The 23,353-nt window shown below is 46.2% G+C and overlaps 1 protein-coding gene across 2 annotated transcripts in view; it reads right to left on the bottom strand.

Annotated features, from left to right (window-relative positions):
• Positions 1-23,353, bottom strand: part of Tmtc2 (Transmembrane O-mannosyltransferase targeting cadherins 2) — a 299,505-nt gene that overhangs the window by 131,940 nt on the left and 144,212 nt on the right. For both annotated transcript variants that reach the window (XM_076798959.1, XM_076798958.1), the window contains exons 4-5: positions 19,954-20,842; positions 5,595-5,709 (exon numbers count right to left, since the gene is read on the bottom strand). In XM_076798959.1, the coding sequence (XP_076655074.1) occupies positions 5,595-5,709; positions 19,954-20,842 (1,004 nt within the window). The remainder of the gene's footprint in view (positions 1-5,594; positions 5,710-19,953; positions 20,843-23,353) is intronic.

The following is a 23,353-nucleotide window of genomic DNA, read 5'->3' on the forward strand; positions in this document are numbered from 1 at the left end:
TGAAAACCCTCGAATGCACTTCTCGCTGCGCTTCTCCCTCATCTATGTTTCAAACCTGATATGCAAGTTTCTTTCTCCTACGTTTCCCTTTGATTTAAAACCACATAATCGCTTCGCGTTCGTGCATTTATGTAAACGTGCAAACACAGTGAATTCTCGATATATGTCAACAACGCGGGTCTTGCCAGCGTCGTATATCGTCCAGGAGATGTACCTCTCGAGCTTCCCGGCCCCTTACGGGGTATACCCCGCGGTAGTGGGGATAGTTCCGCGACGTTTATCGTCCAGGCCTTGGCGACATACATAGAGAAATGGAATTCGAGTAAAACCTGACTTCACCGTCCACGCCGAAGGGCTCGGTCGAGGCAGTTTCTGCTCCTGCCACTTTCTCCAACCCTTCGTCCTCCCCACCGGCAAGTTTCGCGCGTTTTCGCGAACGTGCTCGGTATACATCGTCGTTGTGGCCACGTCCTCCGGGCGTCGCGGCGACAATTAAACCCCTCCTTTGAGCCCGGTGTCAATTTCGCCGGCGAATCAACTGATTCTATTTGCCGGCAGGTAATTACCGCCATTGGCGGATCCGGTGCATCGACTCGGCTGTGAAACGGCCAATAATTCTCGCCCGCCGCTTAATTAACGTGTCACGGATACTCTTTACCTTGTCCATTTTGCCCAGCCACTCTCGCTGCTGTCACTCTGTGTTCTCTTTTATCTTTTTTTTTTTATTTTATTTTAACTCCGCCACCCACGCGTCTCCTTTTTCGGTTTTAATAAAGCGGGCTATTCGCGCCGATGCCCGAACGTCGGTCTCACCGTAATTATTCATCGGCTCAAGCGATTCAACGTCCCTCGTAAGCTTCTCTGGCTCCGTCGCCGGCTCGCGAAGGCAATTATTTTTTAATCTACACTCTCTCCCCCCCTCCCTCTCTCTCCCTCTCTGTCTTTTCCACTTTAACATTTTTTTCTTTTCTTGCACGACGTCCGGTGTGATTAAAACATCTCCCGCGGACCGGCCGAGCATCTGTTAATTACCTATCGATCCCGCGACATCATTACCTAAGTGCTACATAATCGGACAGCATTCCCAGGCGAGCGGAACGGGACAAGTTTCTTTCCTATCGTCGTCGTCGACGTCGACGTCGGTCCAGTCGACTAATCAATTTTCCATTCACCGTCGCCCATCGGCGGATGACTTACGATCGAGCCGAGGCTCGGTTTTAATAAATCAACATCCGTCGTCCTTCTCTAAACCCATCATCAGTCTTCCAAGGGTCCGGAACGCTGCCGGTTAGGGCAGCCGTGCTCACGAGATAGCCCGTGCGGCCAGCATACGATGTTCGGCTTGTTGCGGGGCTGTTGGCCTGACTGCTCCTGCTGTAGCCGAGGCTACATGCCCGGGACAAGCATCATAGTCGTTTCATACTGCAACTTGCCCGCTTCGCCACGTGCACTCTCAACAGTGTCCGACCACTTTCTCCTTCTTCGAGAATACCTTCAGGTAATTTCACGCTTTATCTCTGAAAGTCTGCAGTGTATATTTCGAATAAAACTTGCTCTGGTTCCCGAGGGAAGAAATATTATTTTTCGTCGTAAAAATGGCTTTGGCTAGCTCGATTACTACCCCGGAGCAATAAACGGGACTTGCGGGACGACCTAATCTATTTCCTTGTGGTCCATACGGGCCTAATCTCTCGCACGGTGCCGGATGCTCGGATCCGCCTTACAGCATCGTAATCGTGTCTGGGTTATGGGGTCGCGAGACCCGTAGGCGTACTACTCCTGCGATATCCAGTCGCCGAGGGAACAAGAGAGGCCGGTGACGTTCGTGTCGCGATCATCGATCCGTTCTGTCGAAGGGACAACGTACCGTGGCCCTCGGTTTATCGCCGCGTCGCGTTCAGGCTGTTTCTTTCGCGTGTCCCGGCAGATCTCGCGACAACAGAAACCGTCGCGGAATCGTGCTCGACACGTTACGACCGGCCCGACACGTTCTGGAACTCTGCATGTATATTCGTCTCTGTATTCAAGGTATCGAGCCGTAGTCACGACACACCGTACGGCCACGTTCCTATCGGCGACGGTGGCGTTAGATTTAGGGTAATGGATTCGAGGAACGGCCGACAGACGGTCGTGCGAGCGCTTCGATTCTGCTTCAGACGACGAAGAACTCGCTGAAATTTTTTGGCTTGCAATAGCTCGCCCGGCCGCCAGAAAAATGGATTTCGAACTGTTTGCTAAACGGAATTTTCTTACTCCGTCCTCAGGTATCATAGGTAATTTCTTAACTCTTTACTTTTCACGGGACAATCCCAAAGAAAATTATTAGATTATCGAGCTGTTGCTTCGAGATTGAAGTACCTGTTGTTGAGGGATCCATTAAAAAATCCCCAGTCAGTAATTTCAATAATCAACATTTTTCTAATTTTATTTCAAGCCGCAATATAAATGCTAGAATTTTCTACATTGTCCACGTTACGTTTCATAAAGTTTTCATACTGATATCAGCGTGAAATATCTAATTTTCAGAACATTTTTCACGTGTCGTTATCAGACGAACGCGATAGAGGTTACATTGCATGCCAGCGAGGACTATATCGCGCACAGCGTCGACACGATTTCGTTTTGCCGGATAAACACTAAAAGTAATTTCAAAATAGAATGCGTTGCATTTCGCGTACTGCTTAGCAATATAATTTACTGCGACACCCGGCAACAATTCTTTCGCCAAGAAACTCCCTTTTAAAGTCGCAAAACAAAGTGTTCTCGGCGACCCACTCGGCTTAAAAAAAAATCCCTCGTAATCAGCCCGATGAAAAATCCTCGAGGCGGCAATTTCTCGGCGGGCGAAATCAACTTTCCTCCGGGTCTGCCGTCTAAAATGAACGATACCGGGGGCGTAAGCCAGAAGCAGGCGATAATGGCCACACACGATACGCTTCCTTTCATTGGCCAGGTCGATAGCCACGAAGAATGAATCCGGGTTATCCGAGTGGCCCGGGCAATTTCTTCTCCGCTGTACACCGGCTAAAAAGTTCCTTCCACGAAATGGATCGTAATAACGTTTTCTTCCCCCGGCCCTGTTCGCGGCGTGAAATTTTATGAAGTTAGATCGCGGCCACGGCCGTGACTATCTCGTCCTCCGGTTTATTAATCGCTGGGACTTGCTGAGGAAAAACCCATAAGCGAAGCCGAGTATATGACAGCTCGCTTGTCCTTGACTTTCTATTCCCATGAGGGGGCAATTTTTTAATTTTGGTGAAAACAGTGATCCTTCACAGACAAAATCTTGTGGTTCTTTGCTTCTGTCAACGAATTATAAGTTTCGGTAATTGTTTGCGGCTTGAAATATCTTGTCAAGGTTACGGCCTGATAGTTGAAAAGAAAAGAGTTTTGGTACACCTTTCTTTTTTCAATCCATCGGATCGGAAACTCGCTCGCGTGTCAGGGATTGCGAAGAAGATACCCGGAGCGTTAATGCTGGCCGTCTTAGATTAGCGATTTCACAGACGGCGGACGCAGCCTTTCACCTTCATTTACCTCGTGGCTGGTGGCTGTCTCGGGGATGTTTTCTTCTGAGACCGGACGCTGACTAGTCCGAGTCGCCTTACCGGCTCTCTCGGCTCGCACGGACGTGGCCGGTTTTCTCCCAGATAATGGATAACCACGTTGCGCTGAGTGCGAGCGTGAGTGTACGGTACGTAGAGCGGCTTATCGCAAGCTCGCAGAGGGATGCCCAGCGGCGGCTTATCGACTCACCTGGCTTGACAGGCTTCCACCGTCCTCCTCGAACCGACCCGAGGAGGATCGGAAGATGATGAGCGGCTGATCGGAAGTCTTCAGAGAGACTTTTGGCGGTTCTCCAGGGAACGACGAGCAGCTCCGAGCTCCGGGATAACTAAAGTCAACGCGCCCCGGCGAAAGAATTCCTCCGAGAATTGCTAATTTTGTCCGGCGAAGTGGAGACAGATGGTCGCGAGCCGTACTGGAGATTGCCCTGACTATTTCATGCGAGAAATAAGCGAGCCATCCATGTACAGCCAGCCATGAAATTTTATACCGGGTACTCCGGAACGCTTGCCGACAGGACCGAAATAATTCAGAGAACTTTTAGCTACGATAACTTCCTAACTAACAAGTTTATAAGTGTGCGAATACTTTCATGTAGAGCACAGAAAATTGCATAGATGTCGATTACGATGTACGCTTTTTATAGTCGGGAAATAAAACAGGTGGACACAGATCGCTTGACGCGATGGAAATTAATAATCTCTCGGGCCGGATCGGGCCGATGTGGGCCCCGATGTCCTTCGCTAATGGAGTCCCCGTCGAGGCACTTTCGCCTGATAATACGGATCTCGAAACGCGCCAGGGCCGTCACAAAATCGGAGGAATCCCCTCGGTCCGATGTTCGCCGATTTTCCACCGAGGATCAGCGGTTTCATCGTCCTTTACTTCTGCGCTGGCCGTCTCGGGATTTCGGACGTCGACGACGCCGACGCCGACGACGACGACGACGCCAGCTGCTTAAGTCAGAAGCGGGTTCATTGCTTGCGAGATTTGCGGAGCGGCGGCGCTTTGCTCGCGGATTACGCAAATTCGACAGTCGTCCCTGAACCCGGGGTGAACGTCCACCGTATTAGTTCGGATGAAAAGGAAAAAAGAAACCAGCCGAGGCTTTCGGGACAGCTGCCGCCGCGACGCCATTGCCGCGCGAACGAACGTTAATTACGATCCGGACCTCTGAATTTTAATCCGCAGCCGAGCTAAGCCGGGGATCCGCGGAATTCGACGATCGTTGTAGCGAGTTTTTACGAGACTCGAAGACTTTCGCTCGGGATTTTTGAGATTCGGCTGCGGAGTTTGGAAAGAAAATATTCTACTTACGTGGGAACATGCCGGACTGACGTTCAACGATTCCGGGAGAAAGTTTGGTGGGAAGTGGTTCTTGTCAAAATGTTTGCCGCGTGCTCTTTTTGTTGGACATAGTTAATATTGAAGGAGCGAAAAGCGCGTCCTTATGGCTGACGGCCGAGGGACATGTTCGATCGAATTTCTTGGAAATTATTACAGCTGGAGTTTAGGGAAGTCCATTTGCTGAAATAATAGACTCGAGTGGCGCCCTTCGTAGGCAAAAATTTCATAGTCAAATCCCATTCAATTTCCTTCTAATTTTCAGTTCTCTTAACGCTGACAGGCTGGACTTTTTCGACCGAATAAAATTTGTCTAGAAGCTGCGATAGCTTAGCGAAGTATCCCAAAAATTTTAAAAAGATTGGTTTAGTACATAGTTAAAGAAAAATTCAAATTAGTTTACCTGAAATTCCCTTATTTTAGAATGCTTGTCGAATGAATCTACGTGACAAAAATGAAAATTTGACGACAAGGTATCATTTCGGGCTGAACTGTTCAGAGTAGATGAAGAGCGAAAGGGTTTTGAAACTGGAGAACCGTTGAGCAGACGGGTGCTCGTGACAGAGCACCAAATGACTAATTTATTTCGCTGGGGCCGGGGCCGGCCATTAGTCGCGATCGTAGACAATAGAAAAAGTCCGGGAAACAAAGTGGATTATTGGACGAACGTCCGTCGTACTTACAGATTGTAGTGCACATCCGCCATGTTCGGTCGATAGCTAAGCGCCTGGACAAACGCCTCCTCCGCCTCCGCGACGCGTCCCTGCGCGCTCAGGACGCTGCCCAAATTACCATAAGCTGCAACAATCACAACGGGACACTCGTTACACACTACGGCGCCGGTAACATGAAAAACACCGGACCAGATAAAGGGACGGGAACGGGAATGAGAGAAAGGGGCGTTTCTGTAGCGGCTCGGGCTCGGCTCGGGCTCGGCGCGGGCTCGGCGCGGGCTCGCAAAGCACCTGCTAATTCGATTCGCCTTAAGCCGGCCGGATGGACGCATTTGCGACTCGTCAGAGGCTCGTCGTTCTTTAACTCAAAGGAGATCCCCGGTCGCGCTCGGATTGGGTTGCATGGCCGGAGGCTTTTTTACGCTCGTTTATCCGTCCCGACGAGGATTAACAAATCGGCAACGACAAACCGCGTCTAGGAACGGAATTTAATCTGTTGCGCTGCGGACGCGTGCGGTCTTCCTACGAGGGAACGGCAGAACCATTTTTTGACCGTTCATTAACACTAAAACCACCGAGCAATAAATGACGTATATTGCTTTGTAACAGTGACAAGACTGTGCTCGTCCAATGAAGAGGTTCATTAAAAAATTTCCGATGAAAACATTTTTACAATTTCAGTGATTGTGAAAGAAGAAATTAGGAACCAGTCGTTTTGACTGGTCCGGTAGTTCTAGTGTTAAATTTTTGGTAATTATTTAGAAAAGCGTCTGAACAACTTCTCCCTACAACGGTCAGTAGTTCCGGCGGTTGAAATAAATTTGTGTAACTCGAATGCGTTCCGCATCGCTCTGTGTAAAATCTATTTGACCATTGGCAGTCGCGGATATCCCTTCAATACAATCGGAACAGGTGAATTATTACGGTACAGAGAGTTTAAGCAGAGTTACGAAGACTGGAACAGAATCCAACGGTAGCGATTGCGATGAAATATACCGGGGTTCGGAAAAAGCTAAACGATCCGCCAGTTTGATTGAAGAAAACGACGTTTCACGTACTCTATCCTTAATACAAAGAAAGATATATATGTATTGAGGAGGAGAGAGAGGAGAGAGAGACAGAGAGAGAGAGAGAGAAAGATAGAAAAACGGTTCGTTCAGATATATCTGCAGGATATATTTTTAAACGCAGCGCGCGGCTCCTCGGGAAGGCAATAAGACGCGCGCCAGGTACTCTCCTCGAACCCCTTTCCTTTCGTTCCGCCCTTCGCCCGGCGTGTTCCGTCCGCTTCTTTTTCAGTTCTTTGTATTTACGAGCAATAAAGCCGTACACACGCGACCGCTCGCCGTTACACTCCGGATAGCGCGAATATCGCGGCAGAGCGCGCACAGCTATCGCGAGCTCGCTTCCGCTTTATCTTCGGCCAACAATATCGGCAATAAAACATTTGCCGGGGCGCCCCCGCCACCACCACCACCACCACCGCCGCCGATCCCTCGTCCGCCTCGATAGCTACTCGAGCAAAGAGCAATAAATGAATCCACAGTCGTAAAATTGCTTCGCGATCGCGGAACGGACGATCCCTCCCTTAGGGGGACACTTCCGGTTCGCGAAGTCGCGTCCACGATCCTCGGCCGAACTTCCGTCCTAACAAGCAACCCTTACGATTTTCATGAAACTTTGCGGGTTCCCAGAACCGGCGGCGGACTCTTTTTATCGGAGGGTTATCAACGCCCGAGGTGAGCCGGAAGGGTGGGAAAACATCCCTTTGGATATTCGCACCTACCAACTCACAGTCGTCACACCGAGACGACTATATATGGGCGTTAGGGGGAGAATTCGTATCTTTGAGAATAACGCGTTTTCGATCTGGGAACCGGAGTACTTTTTTAACGCGTTAACTGCCGCGTCATGATATTTTTATTATAAGATGTAAACCGAATTCTATCGGAGTCTTTCGAATTCAAAAGGGTTAAGACAGCATCCCCTATAGTAGATTTTAAATTTCTAGTTTTGGTTCCGTTAATTAACACGTTGAATGCCACGTCACCGGTGACGGAAAATTTTTGCAGGTTTTAAAATTAATTTTTACGTTGATATATTCATTCTACCAAACTCGATTACGGTCTGTAATATGCAAGAAAGTTGGAGGACTACTCAATATCGTACATTTAATTTTTTTTTAATTTTCATTTCATTGAATAACTTACTTTGATTTTATGGAATTTTGGGGGTTTCGATTTTACTCCGATTTTGTAAGAATCTCTGGGGTTGATGTATGGCACTTAACGTGTTAAACAGAATACATGGATTCATCGGTATAAACGGTATAAACGGGCAAGTAAAATTTCAATGGAAACAGTAAACGAGTGTGAAAGTATGATTGTCAGCTTATTAAAATGCTGAAAGGGAGACGGACATTTTCATTTGGCTCGTGTCTTCCCGCAGTCGATGCAGATCATTTCGAGGTTTCATTTCGCGCGAAGATGCGCAGTCTAGCCGCGACAATCGGCAAGAACGGTTCTCTGAAAGTGGCGGATCCCGACCACGAAGAACTCGGCACGGGTCGAGCTTCGGGTTTGCGAACCCTCGTTTGTTTAGAGGAGGTGTTTTCCGCGCGCGAGAAAGAATTCCGCTCCGCGGCGGGAATTGCGTTGAGCGCAACAAGCTAAACAGACGCGCGAGCGCCTCGGAACAAACGCAACGGCGCGGCGCAAATAAACTACACTTTCCTTTTCCTAACACCTACGGGATTATTTTAAAACCTCTTGCGTTTTAATGTTTCAAGTTGTTTCACGGTATAATGTTCAACGCCGGTGTGCATTCCATCGCGTGTTTCCCGGAACAAGAGTAATCCGGTTATAAATCCCGCCTTCGCGCCGGCGAAACCCCGGCAGAAAATAATTTTAATTAACGACTAATCCCTCGTCTTCGAGGATCCCGAGAAGTTTCGGTGACTCGAGGCTTACGAATGACCTGTTACGCGTTAGGCGCGCACCACCTTTTTTTTACCTTTCGACGCCCGCGGGTGAAACGGTGACGTAATTAGTCCTGGTAGTAATCGGGACGCTCGTTAAGCGAATTCTCGATATATGTCAACAACACGGGTCTTGCCAGAGACATACAACACGAGGCCTCTCACGGGCTAGTGGGGGTAATTCCGGGACGTTTATCATTCAGACCTTGGCGACATATATGGAGAAATCACTGTATTATCTATTTATATCGAGTATTTTACAGGGTCAATTATTTACACGTTCCCTACCGCTTCCGTAAATTAATATAACATAGCCGCGTTTCAGTGGTGTGCTAGTGTTGGCAAGTTGGTCGAATAGTTAGCAATATTTAGACAAAATAGACGGTGATCCCGCTCTGGGCGGGTTAAGACGTATGTAGCATGACGTCGGGTAGGCGAGTCGTCGAAGTCGGATGTTCGGTGGGCAACAATGGCGAGTTTCCCGCGAAACTTTCGAGGCTTAACGTTAAGGGAAATTCGAAGCAGTCCGCTTTGCGTCCCGTAATATCGGTCCGGGCTTAAACCGGGTGGGGGCATTTGTATTCACGCCGGCCCCGCGTCGCCATTAATAATTTATTACGAGCGCGCGACGGCAGTTATCGCATCCGATCCCGCCGCGGAGCATACAATTTTTCAATTTCCCCTCTTTCCAATTTCCAGCGTAACGAATGACAAAGTAGATCGTTCGGAATCGGAGGACCGTGTATTCACTGACTGCGATGTAAATGAGGCGGATGATAGATCGAATGTCGCGGTACGAACAAAAGGGCAACCCTTTCGAAAGGTTAAAGAAAATAATAGGGAGCGTATGGGTGAGGCGGAGAGGGGGGGGGGGTGATGAATGCGGACGCGAAACTGCGAAGGTAAGAGGAAGAAAGGCGAAAAGGGATTGTACGTCATTTATCACGGATTATTGCACCACGGTTTTTCACGTCGATATTTCAGATTTCGAAATAAAGCGAGTATCGATATACTCGCCGGCGCCGCGCCGCTCGAGAAACTCGATCCTCGCCGAAGCGACGCGCGGCGGAGAGTCGATGATAATCTCCGGCGGCGCGCGGCGCGGCGGCCCGGAGCATTTTAAATCAGTCGCGATAAATAAACGCGATAAATCGCCGACAAGACATATTTCATCGTCCCAGCGATTTCATCGGGTGTCACGGCCCGATAAGACCAAGACAACAACCCTCGCAACACGTCACCAGGCCCAAGTTCACGACTGATTCAGCACCCGACAACTTTGAACCATTAAACAGTCCCAAACCTTTGTACCCCAAAGAAGATTACCCATTAATATATAAGACCCCAAACCCGTGTACCCAGCAGTCGACGATCACCTCTGCTACGGCACGTCTCGCCGATCCAACTTTCAAAATAAAAAGCAAGTTCAAATTCCCGAAATCTTCGAGTATTCAATCGCGAAAGTGAAATACGGCGTTCCTTCGCGAAACCAGCCATTTCACCGTAACATTTTGGCGATCCTGCCAGGATACCGGTTCATCTGCTGGAAGAAAATCTTCAACGGCAACCAACCACGGCTGTTTGACCACGAAGACGGACTACGAGAGCCCTTCCGAAGCAATACATCGGTATCGACGAACCAAGGTCAGTACGACATCTTAAGTTATCGAGAATAGAATCGAACAGTTCCCCTACGTTAACCAAGAAAATGGCTAAACCAAACGGAACCGTAATGGTAAGCGAAGAGATACTCAATGGAATTCTCAATTCAATGAAAGAATTGCAATCCGCGGTTACCTCTTTAAGCAAAACTACTGCTAAAGAAAACGAAAACCGACAGAAAGAAATTATAGAATTATCCAAGTTAATGAACATCACCGCTACTATGACCGACGACAGCGCATCTCGGAACAGAGGCCAAAGAAACTCCTCAAGAAGACACGGGGAACATTCATCAGGGAACAACTCGGAAGATGATGAACCCGAAATAACTGCAACTTCCAATGCAACAATTGGACAAACGGCGTCAAACGCCATTCGTACTATCCGAACGCTGAAAGGAAGAGACGACCTAGGAGTAGAAGACTTCATAAGTGATGTCAGGTACGCCAGATCCGTATGTCGCGACAAGCATATGCTTCTGAAACTCGTAATTGCGGAGAAAATCACGGATAAAGCAGAGCGAGCCATCCGATACTTACGTATAGACACCTACGAACAGCTCTACGAGGCCCTCAGGACATACGTCACCTCGCCCAATACCGTCAATACCAGCAGAAATAAGCTGCAAAACACGCGACAAGGACAAATGGAGAGCGTAATGAGTTTCAATCTGAGATTCAGACAATCCCTGAACGAATTGAAATACGCTATCCAGTACAAACACAACAACCCAGCGGCAAGGAAGATTGCCATCGATGAAGACGAAGACAATATAACCGAGGATGCAGAAGAAAGTATTATATCCATGAGAGATGAAAAAGATGACTCAAGAAACAATGTTTCAAAAGTAAATAATGTTATTTGTACAAAACAAGAGGAATACGAATCTCAACTGATGCATATAGTTACAACTAATTCAGAAAGCTCAAAGTATTCTGTTGAAACAGTTAAAACTAACGAGGCTGTGAATACTGATCTCAGTACAGAAGTAGATAATCTAACGACAAAACAGTATATTGAATCAACAGATATTTCGGAAACTACTACTCATGTTGACAAAGACTATGCCACTAACAAATCAGTGGTACCTCTGGGAAATAATGAGGGTGATACTATGAAAAGCATAAAAGACGTTTTAACAGAAGATGCAATGGTATGTTTCGATAATTCAGAAGACCATTCGAATGCTAGTTATCCTGAAAAACTACAAAATGAAAATGAAGCTAATCTTACTCGAGAATCTTCTCCAGAAAGTGAAATGCCTGATTTGTGCATGTATGACGAAACAAAAAACTCTTTACCTGAAACCTGTGTGAAAAGGAAATCAGATAATGAAGAGTATAAACAGGAAGAAGAAGAAAAGTGTGAGTTACCTTCCTTTGATTCTTGTAGAAACTTGGAAACAGATTCATCTCCAAGCAACACAAATGAAAAAATGATACCCAAACTCGTCATAAAGAAGACTGATGCTTCAATTCCTAAAACAGAATACTTATTGGATTCTACACAATCCGAAAATCTTTCTGATAAATATAATACAAAGTTATTACCTGGTTTGCGGCCAAAAATACCTAAAATGATAATCGTGAAAAGCAGATCACGTTCAGCAACTCCTACTACTGAAATCTTGGAAAAAAATAAATCTGAAAAGTCTCGAAGCTTTTCGTCAGAGCATAATGATACTAGCATGGATGTAGATAATAGCGATTCTGAATCATATACATTAAAATACAAAAACTACGAAAGCAAAGTTCCAAAAGTGAAAATAAAGTTGGACAACATTTTTTCTAAGGATTTGAAGGTTTATGTGAAACGAAAAGCTACTAAAAAGAACGTCTCAAGAAGTAAAGTAAAAAGAATTAAAATTCCAGAAAACAGGAATTCCTCAATAAAGTATGGAACAGAAGACAGTTCAGAGGCAGAAATTAGTGGTTCTGATGATGATGAAGCTGAGAAAATACCGAAATTAAAATTAAAGAAGCAAGATGAGGACATGATTTTATCGTTAGAAAGAACCAAGGAAAATGATACAAATACTTCAAAAACACTTATCAAGAAATCTAAAAAATCCAAAGAAGAAGGCGTTAAACACTTTAATGATGATGAAATAAGAAAAAAATGTCCGCAATATATTACTGCAAAAATTCCTAAAGTGATAATAAAAAGAATACAAGTTGGCGCAGAATTTAAATGCGAAATTAGTAAGAATAAAAAGTTTTCTAATATTGATGCATCAAAGTGGCAACCGAAAGTTCAATTAGAAAGACTGAAGATTCTAGACCACATTGCGAAAGATACAAAGGAACCAGAACTCTTGTTAAGTGATAAATTACATGTCGAACATGATATTAATAAAAACGATTCAGATTATAACGATAGAGTTAAATTATGTAGATCTAATTCAGTATCCAATTTATCGACTATTAAATATAAGCAGAGAAGATTTTCTGATCCTGATTACACGAAAATAGATGTGAAATCAACTTTAACTGATATTGATTTAAAAGATAATAAAAGTAAACCACCGAATGCTAATGAAGTAAATAATCTTAAAATAATCGATGATGAGAATAGAAACTTAAAAAGAAAAGTTGATTCTTCGGACGAAAGCCAAACTACTATAGAACTTCTACCAGCATCTCCTGATAGCAGTGACATTGACAATAAATCAAAGAACCGTGAATTTGAAAGTATATCTAGAATGCACTTAGATGATGCCATACCAACTCAATTGGAGCTGGAATTAGATCTCATTGATCTCAGAAATACCCAACATTCAGATGCGCTTACGCCAAAAATTAATATGTTAAACTACGCAAATATTGATAAATATGAGCATGCATCACATTCTAAAAACGAATGTGTAGACACTGGAACATCAAAAACATTTTTCAATGATTTACAATGCTCTCCGCAAAGTGCCTTTAATAAAAACAAAGTGCAAAGTCCAGAAAAGAAATCAAACGATTATTTTTATTGCAATGACTTATTAGTTAAGGAAGTCTTAGCTGCTAAGGAAACACTGAAGAAATGTCTATCTCAATCTGAAAATGAAAATAAGGAGAAAAGGGTATCAAGACCTAAAACTGTAGCAGAAAAGAAACAGGGTTTAAGTTTTAGTTTTCAAAATCTCGAAAAATCATGTTATAAATCGGAAGATAAGAAATTTACAAGCACAGGAAAGAAAGAATATAAATCTGTTCAGCAACTGGATATTAAAGAAGTTGAAGAAAACCATACCAAACAAGATGAACATTCTTCTAAGGGACAACAATTAAAATGGGAAGAGTCACAAGAAGAAACATCTTACAACTGTCCTACAGCTTCTACGTGTAGATCTACCAGCGTACCTGAGTTAGCTACAATTTCTTTAAAAGCAAACAAAAAAAAAAAAAAAAAAAAAAATTCAGTCAAATTGCTATCAGCAAAGAATCTTTGAACATAGAAACTAATACGCTCAATCCCTCGAACAATCTGGATACCCTACAGGATACATAGAAACTTACAAAAAAAAAAAAAAAATCAGAAAAGAAAACAATAAATAGTATTCAAGATCAAAGACCGAATGATAGTTCAAGCGAAACAAAGACAAAAGAAGATAATATGCCATTATTAGTGCCAGAGTTTGCTTTAAATTTTGATTCTAAGTCGGATAGAGACAGTTCTAGATCACCACCTGTTATTACCAATCAGGAAGAAAGTGACAATGCAGTAGAAAATACGAAAGATACAAAGAATAAAGTGATAACTCCAATCGAGAAAATAGAAGAGAATATTAAACATTCCTATAAAGACTGTGAAATGACTATAGGTGATATTATAACACAACTGGCTTACCATGAAAAGGCAACAATAAAGCATAGAAGATATACAAGAAACGTATTTATACCATAACGAAGTAAGGATAATTGTAGGAATAGATATAAAACCATACGTAAAACTAGATGAGAACATTGTAGAACACTATTCGAGAATTAAAAATATATGCGAACAAGAAAATTGTACACAAAGTTTAGAAATCCAAAGCATACTTTCTAGACTTAACATACTGAAAACAAAAATAATTCATTTAAAATCTTGGTTACACATGAGAACTAAAAGAGGAGTTTTAAACTTTGTAGGAAGTATTTCCAAAACACTATTCGGTACATTAGACGAGGACGATTTAAATTTAGTTAATGAAAACAAAGACAAACTATTCGATCGGCAGAATACAATGAACCTCATACTACAGAACCAAACAGCGATCATAAAAACAATCTTAAATTATGAAGTACAAAACTCGCAAAATTTACTCAAGAAGCACATAAGGAATTCTAATCAAATCACAACACAGATAATGGCATTAGAAGCAGTAGTATTCGAAAGTATAGAACAAATAGACACACTTAACACAGCTATACTGATAGAAAAAAAAAGGAATAGTTCACCCAGACATTCTTACCAACGAAGTATTTTTAGATGGATACATTAGAATATTAAAAGAAAATAAATTACAATCAATTATAGAACCAACAGAAGGTAAAAATTGTTACACTGAGGTATCCGAAGTCAGAACCATAGAAGCCACCGCACCGGTACCATACAACAGCAGTCCTCCACCGAGTTACGACCTACCACCACAATTCAGGTTACAAGAAATGAACGACATCGAACTAGACATCGCACCTGTCAGGAGAAAACGAGTTCGTTTCGGAGCAACGAAAGTCTAATGAGGGGGGAATGTCACGGCCCGATAAGACCAAGACAACAACCCTCGCAACACGTCACCAGGCCCAAGTTCACGACTGATTCAGCACCCGACAACTTTGAACCATTAAACAGTCCCAAACCTTTGTACCCCAAAGAAGATTACCCATTAATATATAAGACCCCAAACCCGTGTACCCAGCAGTCGACGATCACCTCTGCTACGGCACGTCTCGCCGATCCAACTTTCAAAATAAAAAGCAAGTTCAAATTCCCGAAATCTTCGAGTATTCAATCGCGAAAGTGAAATACGGCGTTCCTTCGCGAAACCAGCCATTTCACCGTAACACGGGCGCGGCCACGCGAGCGTGTTTGCGCTGCGACCGCGGCCCGATTTTCCGCTCGTAACGCGATCGTCAAGTTCCTGGTTGCCGAACGGAAACGAGAACGCCCTGCGACCACCTTTTTTTCCTGCTCGGTCGCCGGCCCACTCGAAAAATCATCTTGCAATTAATGACTCGGCCTGTACAGTTCTCTTTCGATAAAAGGCGACGATGTTTCTTTCGAAATAGGATAATCGCATCCCCCACTTTTGACATTTTCGACACCGCTTTGTGCCTGAACGATCTACGCCTTTGTAACCAGGTCAAAAATTCTGTGAGAAATAACAGAAAAATATAGAATTATTCTTCTCTTAAATTTACCAGTGATGCAATTCCCCCTAGTTCAGAAGGATTGCTACCGGAACAAACGTTAGGTAGCAATGTGTTAACACCAGGCATTGACCAGAGGACGAAATTAGGTAGGGGGGTGAAAGAGCCCTCCACCCTAATTGTCGTAGCAGGGTAGTTGGACGACAGGTCGAAAAATCGCGGTTTCCGGTGGAGAACGCACTCGAAACCGCCTCGGTGGGTGTACGCGCACGAGTCGCTAAACGTCACGTTCCGTGGAGGGTAACTTTCGGTCGAGTTAGGGAGAAGAAAAAGCAAAGAGAAGGGAGAGAGAATCCGCCGTATAGTTTGCCCAACCAACATTCCTGGAGGGATCTTTTGTTTGTGGACTTGGAGGACTTTAACCTTAGATTTTTAAACCACTGCGAGCAAATGGGTCTGTTTGCCATTCCGGGATTCAATTATTAACTACTTAACGTTTAAAGGGCGAGTCACGTAGGTTTACGTTCTCTCCGGTTGTTGATTGCGCTGCGTTCTATTCGAATTTTTGTGCGCGCTTTCCCTTAATCCTTGTACGAATTCTAGGCCAATTCAATCTAACATTTTCTGAGTTACAAAAATATAGAAAATTATTTCATTGGAATATTTTATCAAGTTTATTCGAGTTTAGTTCGAGGTAATAATTTTCTGAGTACTTTAAAAGATTGAATAATTTATTCAATTTAAAAAATAGAACAAATTTAGGATATAAGGAGACCTTACCTCAAGTTTAAAGGTGTATTCATGTAGGATTTTGTTTAATAACCCAGGTGAGCAAGATGGCAGGTTTTGAAATACAGTAGTTTTGTATAAATTCATCAAATGGAGTAAATTATTATGTTTCTTGACGATCGAAACTGTGGTAATTATTTATCGGGCAAGCAGACCAGCAGAAAAAAAAAACTTTCCGCTATAGCACCATACTGCGATATTGAGCGAAACAAATTTAATTAGAGCTTATGAAATTGGAGCGAGTTGCGAGAAATAACCACGACGATAAATCTTAGCCTGTAAGTTTCCTTTTCATCAAAAAAGTTGTTGTTTTTACTTGGCGAAAGTTTTGCGGGTGTTGGTCCGGCGGTAATGATATTAACCCTCGTTTAGGGGATGCTGTGGCTGTTCAGAGTCAAAGTATAATACACATTCCACGTTAAAACATGAATTACTTAAAATTATTACTAATCGTCGAAGACAAGGATATGTAACCAAATCAAATTGTTTCTGCAGAGCAAATAAAACTCAAGAAGAAAAATGAGTTTATAAAAAGAAGATAAAATTTGCAATATTGCGGGCTCTGAAATGAAATGTCATTCGCACAGTTTGTGTTAGTAGAAACATGAACCTCTCGATGCGTTTTTCATAGAACGACGCGTGTCGAATAGGTAGACATAAAATCTAAAAAATGGATCATGCGATTACATCGTAATAACGCAGACGGTCATTGCAATTGTTAGGAAAAATCCAAGTGTACGGAGGGTCGGGGTTGACGTGCGTCAACAGAGACTATGATCCGCCCGAGGACGGTGCATTTTAATTCGGATCGGTAATACCACTGGTCGAGAGCGGGACTCTGTCAAAGCACACGGGGTAATGGGGAAAATGGCGGGCCAAAGTTCAAACATGTTTCTCGGCCGAGGGACTGCATCGCAAATATACATATTTTCTGTCCGCGGCGCGGCGCGGCGCGGCGCGACGCCGAGGGCGGTCTGTAATACGCAATTTCTGTTGGCGCAATTAAAACGCGCCGTGACGTAGCCGGCGGTCCGCGTCCGGTTTGATGATGCCGATGCCTATGCCGGTTGCAACGCGCGTCAGAAACATGGTTGTCGCTGGTTGTAACATTGTAGCGGAGGCGTTCGGGCTCGCGTGACCGGGCTCTCGCCCGGCTGGTCACCCCCGGCGGCGCTTTTTTCACGTAAAAGATTAAAAGGGAAACAAAAGCGTGGAGCAGGACAAAGCGAAGCGTAGAACGCGCCGTTGCTCCGCGCGTTCTTGCCGCCTTGCGGAAACGCGGGCCCCGCGTCGACTAAACGAGCCCCTCACGGTGCTATATTAACACTAGAACTACCGAGCCCTAAACGTGACTTAGACTTATCCCTTTATAATAACAGCAAGATGGTTTCATACTCCAAAGAAGGGACATATTAACAAATTTCTCGTGAAAACGTTTTCATAGTTTCACTAATCGTGAAAGAAAAAACCATCCACCAGTCATTTTGACTGATTCGGTGGTTCTAGTGTTAACGGCACGGTGTCGGCTCATGGCGGCTGTGTACCTCGCGAAACGAACTTCCCCGAGACTCGACGGTACGAGCAACCACGATAATGGTTTCGATGGGAGGAAGATCTGACGGGCGCATCGAGGCCAGACCGGGTAATTAACGGGTCGAGAAACCGTATGAAGCGGCCGGGAGTAACCTCGGATTCAGGAGATACCTGCCATCGAGAAAAAAGGAACGCCACCGGCGGGAGAAAACCGACAGAGACGGATAAGGGCCCGGATAAAACAGCCAAGAAGAAGAAAATCGTCGCGAAGCCGATGATGCACTTCGCGCGGTTGCTTTCATAGCTGATTCTTGACATACACAGAACCGTGGCGGCGGGCACGAGGCCGCGATAGCGTATAAATCGGTTAGGGCCGCACCGAAAGTCTGGTGAAACGGCCGGTGTGCAATCTCTCCTCTCCGAGGAACGCAATCGTCCTCGGCGAAGCTCGCTCGGAGCAAACACGGGAATCGCTGGGCCAGGAAGCGCGGAGGGTGGTTTCGATCGGGCATAATTGGAGGGCTGGCAATTTTCTTGAAATAAGGGCGAAGGTCCTCCTCGGCGCGGCGGTTCGGCGCGATAAGAGGGACGAGATAACGATCGAAATTACAAGGCGGGGACACGGGAAAAGGCGAGCGACAAACGATGCAAAGACTGTAACGACGGAGGAGGTAGCCCGGCGGGAGACTCGACCGGCTGCGGATGGATAAAAAGTAGGACGAAGACGGATAAGAGGGACGATAAAAAGGGCCCCGGCTGTTGCGCGGGGTGTGTGGAAGAAGTGTAGCTGGCCGTGTCCCCTATTGCATGTCGCGTATCCACCTTCCTGGCAATTTTATGTACACGGTAGGCGGATCGTTGGCTAGCTGGAAGTTCGAGATGAGAGGCTGGATAGCGAAGGCCAGCCGCCGCTCCGCACCGCTCCGCTCCGCGCCGCGCCGCGCCGAGCCGGCAGAACGAGCTGCAGTATAACGAGAAAACTGCCAGCGATATCCGTCGACCGGGCCGGAATTTCATTTTTACATTGCGCCCCGTATATTTCGCGGACCTATCTGGTCTCGATCATCGCCGCCGACGCCGACGCCGCCGCCGCGTCGTTTATCATTAGCACGCGACTCTTTGTTATCTTTATCTTTTTAATTCGCCCGCGAGCCGCCCGGACGCGAGGCGTATCTTTACGGTTATCTTTTTCTGTGCCGAACCTATCCCCGAGTTTTCTTCGACGCCGCCGCCGCGCAGAAAGGGCGGAGAGGGAAGAATTATTAAAACGCCCGGCGGATTCAGCGAGATACCGACGCGGCGGCCGCAATTTTAATTGTTAACGTATTGCCGCGACGAGTATTACAGAACAAAGAGGAAACGGCTTGTAAAAGAGGCGAAACGAGTGTCGGTCTGGGAAATCGCGTGGCACGTGCTCCACTACCCTGAGGATGGCTTAATGCGATTTTATATTTTTCGCGCAGTCCTTTCGACGGGGATAACATAATCGAGCTGAACCAGGGACGGTCGGATTCGTTGCTTCAGCGGACCGTTGTTCGGTGAATAACATACGAGACGCTATCGGCGGATTTTATCAGCCGTTAATTTATGTAAGGGAATACAACCGACTAATGAAAAAATCTGGAAAAATGTTCCTTCGTGGCTCTTCGAACGACCTAAAGTCTGATAAAATAATGTTGCAAGCATCGGAAACAGGTGTCGATTCAACGAGGCGACGTCGCAAATAAGCACTGTGAGAGAAACATTTCCAAGTAACAAATTTGTATACTTTGTGTCCTCTGACATAATGTTTCTTTAATTGGAATACCAGTGTGCTACCTCCTCCTCGTTATTCGAATTCCGGTGACCCACTTTTCCGTTGAAAGTTCCATAAAACAGGGACAAAAATGGTGCGTCAACATTCTGGAGGTTGTTGGAAATGTTTAACTAACGTGAAACGAATTGCTGAAGAAGCGTTGGCCTGTCCGGACAAGGAAGAGACGAGAACAGCTGGGGAGATCGATTAAAAGATGAGCAGGATGGGCTTCAGGTGATAGTTCCCAGGTGTAACGACGTTTCAGCTTACCTTTCGGCGGGTTGACGTGCAGCGCCGACCGGTACAGGCTCTCCTCGTCGTACCAGTCGGCGTTTCTCAGCAGGGTCTTGGCCGACATGAGACAGAGCAGGACAACGGTGGCGAGTAGAACCGTTCTGCCTCGCCTCCTCGATCCGCTTCTTCTCGCTATCCGATAGAATCCGGAGATCGCGGCCCCGACGATCAAGCAGGCGCCGACGCTCGGCAAATAGAGGATCCTCTCGGCTATCACGAAGCCCACGTAGAAGAAGAGGTTGCTAGCCGGTAGGAAGGGAAGCACGAGGAAGCCGAGGGACACCGCGACACCGGTGGCAGCGGCCTGTCTGCTGACGAACCCGTTGCTCGCTGTGATCGAGTGGCTGTTGGCCCTTTTCGCGCAATGACAGTCGCCGAAGGGCCCGTTGTTGTTGTTGTTGGCCGCTCGACAGCCGTCCGTGTGGCAACCTCCGATGCGTCTGCCCGCGCAAACCGGACACCTGGAGGACATCGAGCGAGGGTACACCTGCACAAGGCTCAGAGAGATCTCCCGGGGCGGGCGTCGAAGAGCTTTCATCGCCCAGATCGAGGCACCGATCAGCGCGGCGTACAGGCAAGCCGATTCCAAGTTTCTGAGGTCGTACAGGCTCGTTATACGCGGCACCGCGTCCATCGACCAATCGAAGCTGAGCGTGCTGGGACACAGCAACATTCTCGCGCTCGCAGCCGGCAAGTAGAGGAACGTCAGACCCCGAGTCACGCGAGACGGGTGTCTGGCCGTTGGATTGTCCGCGCTCGCGAACTCTGGCCTCGTGCCGGTGATCCTCAGCCTGCCAAGGACCAGCAGCACCAGGCTGCCGGACAGGATGCCGAGGCTACGGGTACGGGTCAGGCCGCAATTCACCTGGAACGAGAAATTTGTCCTTGAAATCTTTAATTCACTCGACCATTTAGGTAAAAGCATTCTATCCCCCCCCAGTGACCTGTGATACATAAACAAGCTCATTGCAGCTCGGTCCATGTTATGTATTAATGTATCAAAGCAGGGCAACTTCTTTTTAATCGGGAAAATATCACGAGTAGGTTGGTGAAAGTCTCACGAAGAATAATTTAGTTAACCCTTAGCACTCGAATGGTGACTGTAAGGCACCACTAAAAATTGCTGTATCATTATTCAAAATATTGTTTTTAATAAGCAACTAAACATTTCTTATTGTACAAGTAAATTGCACCATTTTCGTATGTATAGTATGAACAAAATATATAGAAGGGCAATATTCTAGGTGGGAAGAAGTGTTTCGTTCTGGAGTTAAAATCGCTTCGAGTGCAATGGGTTAATTGCGATTACTCGCTGTTACAGTGGACAAACAGTGAACGTAGAAGGTACGTAATTTTTGATTCACCTTATCAGTGAACAGAGTCCTACTAAAAACTGCACGCCCCATCAAAAAATCATGAACCTCCGTCGCCACTCTGCTACAGAAATTCGCTTCGCGTGCACCGATATACCTGCATCAGTCGTGTTCGCATACTGTGCCATTCTCTCTGTAAATCTGCCGACCATCATCAATACTTCAAATCGGAAATTATATAATCCGCAATAATATATTCCACGTTCGGGAATATAAATCGGGAGGGTAGAAAATATTTTCTGATTCGAAATTGTGCGTCGGCGAAAATCCAAACGGAAAAATTGGAATCTTCGATCAGACTGACCGGTTTATATATTATTAGCGATTCCCATTAGCAATAGGATACGATCAGATTACTTTCTAACGATTTACTTATATTAATCGTTCCTGAGGCCACGCGTAAAACGGTCGCGCATCGATTGCTACACAATTCGGTTATCCGATCGTCGTTCGGGATTACGAATCATCGGCGGCCATTAATAGGCCGGCATCGAAATAACTCGAAGACAGAAATTACCGGGAGAAGAGGATTTAATCGAAACTTCGCGATGGCCGGGCTATTGACAGAGTCTCGCTGGTAATTAAATGGAATCTTCATAACATAATCATCCGAGCAGGAACCCGACCACCCGGTTGGTTCCGTTTGCGAATATAATTTAAATGAAACGGCTCGTATCCGGGAGCAGTTGCTGAACTAATTTAACATGCGCCGGCGTTCAGAGGAAAGCGTTCGCTTCGGAAAGATTAATTCGAGGCCACCCTTGTTTTTCGCACGACCGGAAAATGTGACGAAATCCTTGGCGTTCGAAGATTTACGGACCCTCGGCGACCGAGCAGAGTCGCGCGGCGGATTCGCGATAAAACAGGGAACGCAGCGACGTTCCGTGCATCTCCGTTCGGGGGAGATGTAATGCGATGCAACGCGATGCAACGGGACAATGGATCGAGCGTGACGGAACGTCCGAGGCTCGTAAAACACGGACGCGTAACGGAAAAAGACTGACACCCGAAAGAATGTCACGACGACGTCCCCGGCGTTGTTTCCACGTCCGACAACGTTTTTCCGCGCGTGTAGCAGGATCGAAGGTGGACAACGGAGATTAGAATACACGGCCGGCTCGCAGGTGATTTTCGAATCTCGCGAAAAATGCTCGTACAATTAAGAACTATCGAGGCAACCGGTTGAAAGCGTCGGCGTACACGGGGAAGCGTCGCGAATCTGTCGCTCAAGTTGTATCGCGGCGTCCGACAAAGTCGGGGCCCCGCAGGATTGCCGGAACGCGCAATTATCGCGGCGACTTTTTCCGCGGGGCTCGCAATTTAACATTAAAATGTCGCTTTCGTATTACGCACGACTCAGCAGCAACGCCGCGCCGCGCCCGGGCTCGCTTTAAAAGCTTTCGACGTTACTTTTCATTTGCGCGCGGAACGCCGACTTTCAAGAGCGTCGCGTCGATTAAGCGTGCCGTCGCGCCGCTTTCCCCGCGATCCTGCGATAACCAACTGTAATTATATTCGCTACACGCTCTCTCTCTTTTTGCTCGTCGCCTCTTTTCACTTCCTCTCGGACCCTCGGCGGCCCCTATTTTCTCTTTTATTCCCCGGACTTTTCCGACATATGTCGGCGAGGCCTGGACGATAAACGTCGCGGAAGTCTCCCCACTGCCACAGGGTGTGCAGCATCGAGAAGGAATGATTCGCCGGGACAATGTAACCCAGTTCTGACCGGAAGTGGATCGACAGAGGGCTCCTTTGACGCTGGAACCGTTCGGACGCGGAGGGTGAGTCCTTGGATCATCTTCGCGTGGACTGGAACGGGAGCCACGCGAGACGTCATCGCCGTGGAAATAGATGACAGAGCAATGCCATTCTCTAAACAGCGTGTACTTGTCGACGGGGAGATCCTGTTGAACCGGATCGTCGTCGAACATCAGTTTCCTGTTCGTTCGCAGTTGCTCGTTTTCCGCAGCCGTGGAAGGCGATCCGCGCGCATATTTTCTCAC

Source organism: Halictus rubicundus, chromosome 13 (assembly GCF_050948215.1).
Source record: "Halictus rubicundus isolate RS-2024b chromosome 13, iyHalRubi1_principal, whole genome shotgun sequence".
Taxonomy (NCBI): domain Eukaryota; kingdom Metazoa; phylum Arthropoda; class Insecta; order Hymenoptera; family Halictidae; genus Halictus; species Halictus rubicundus.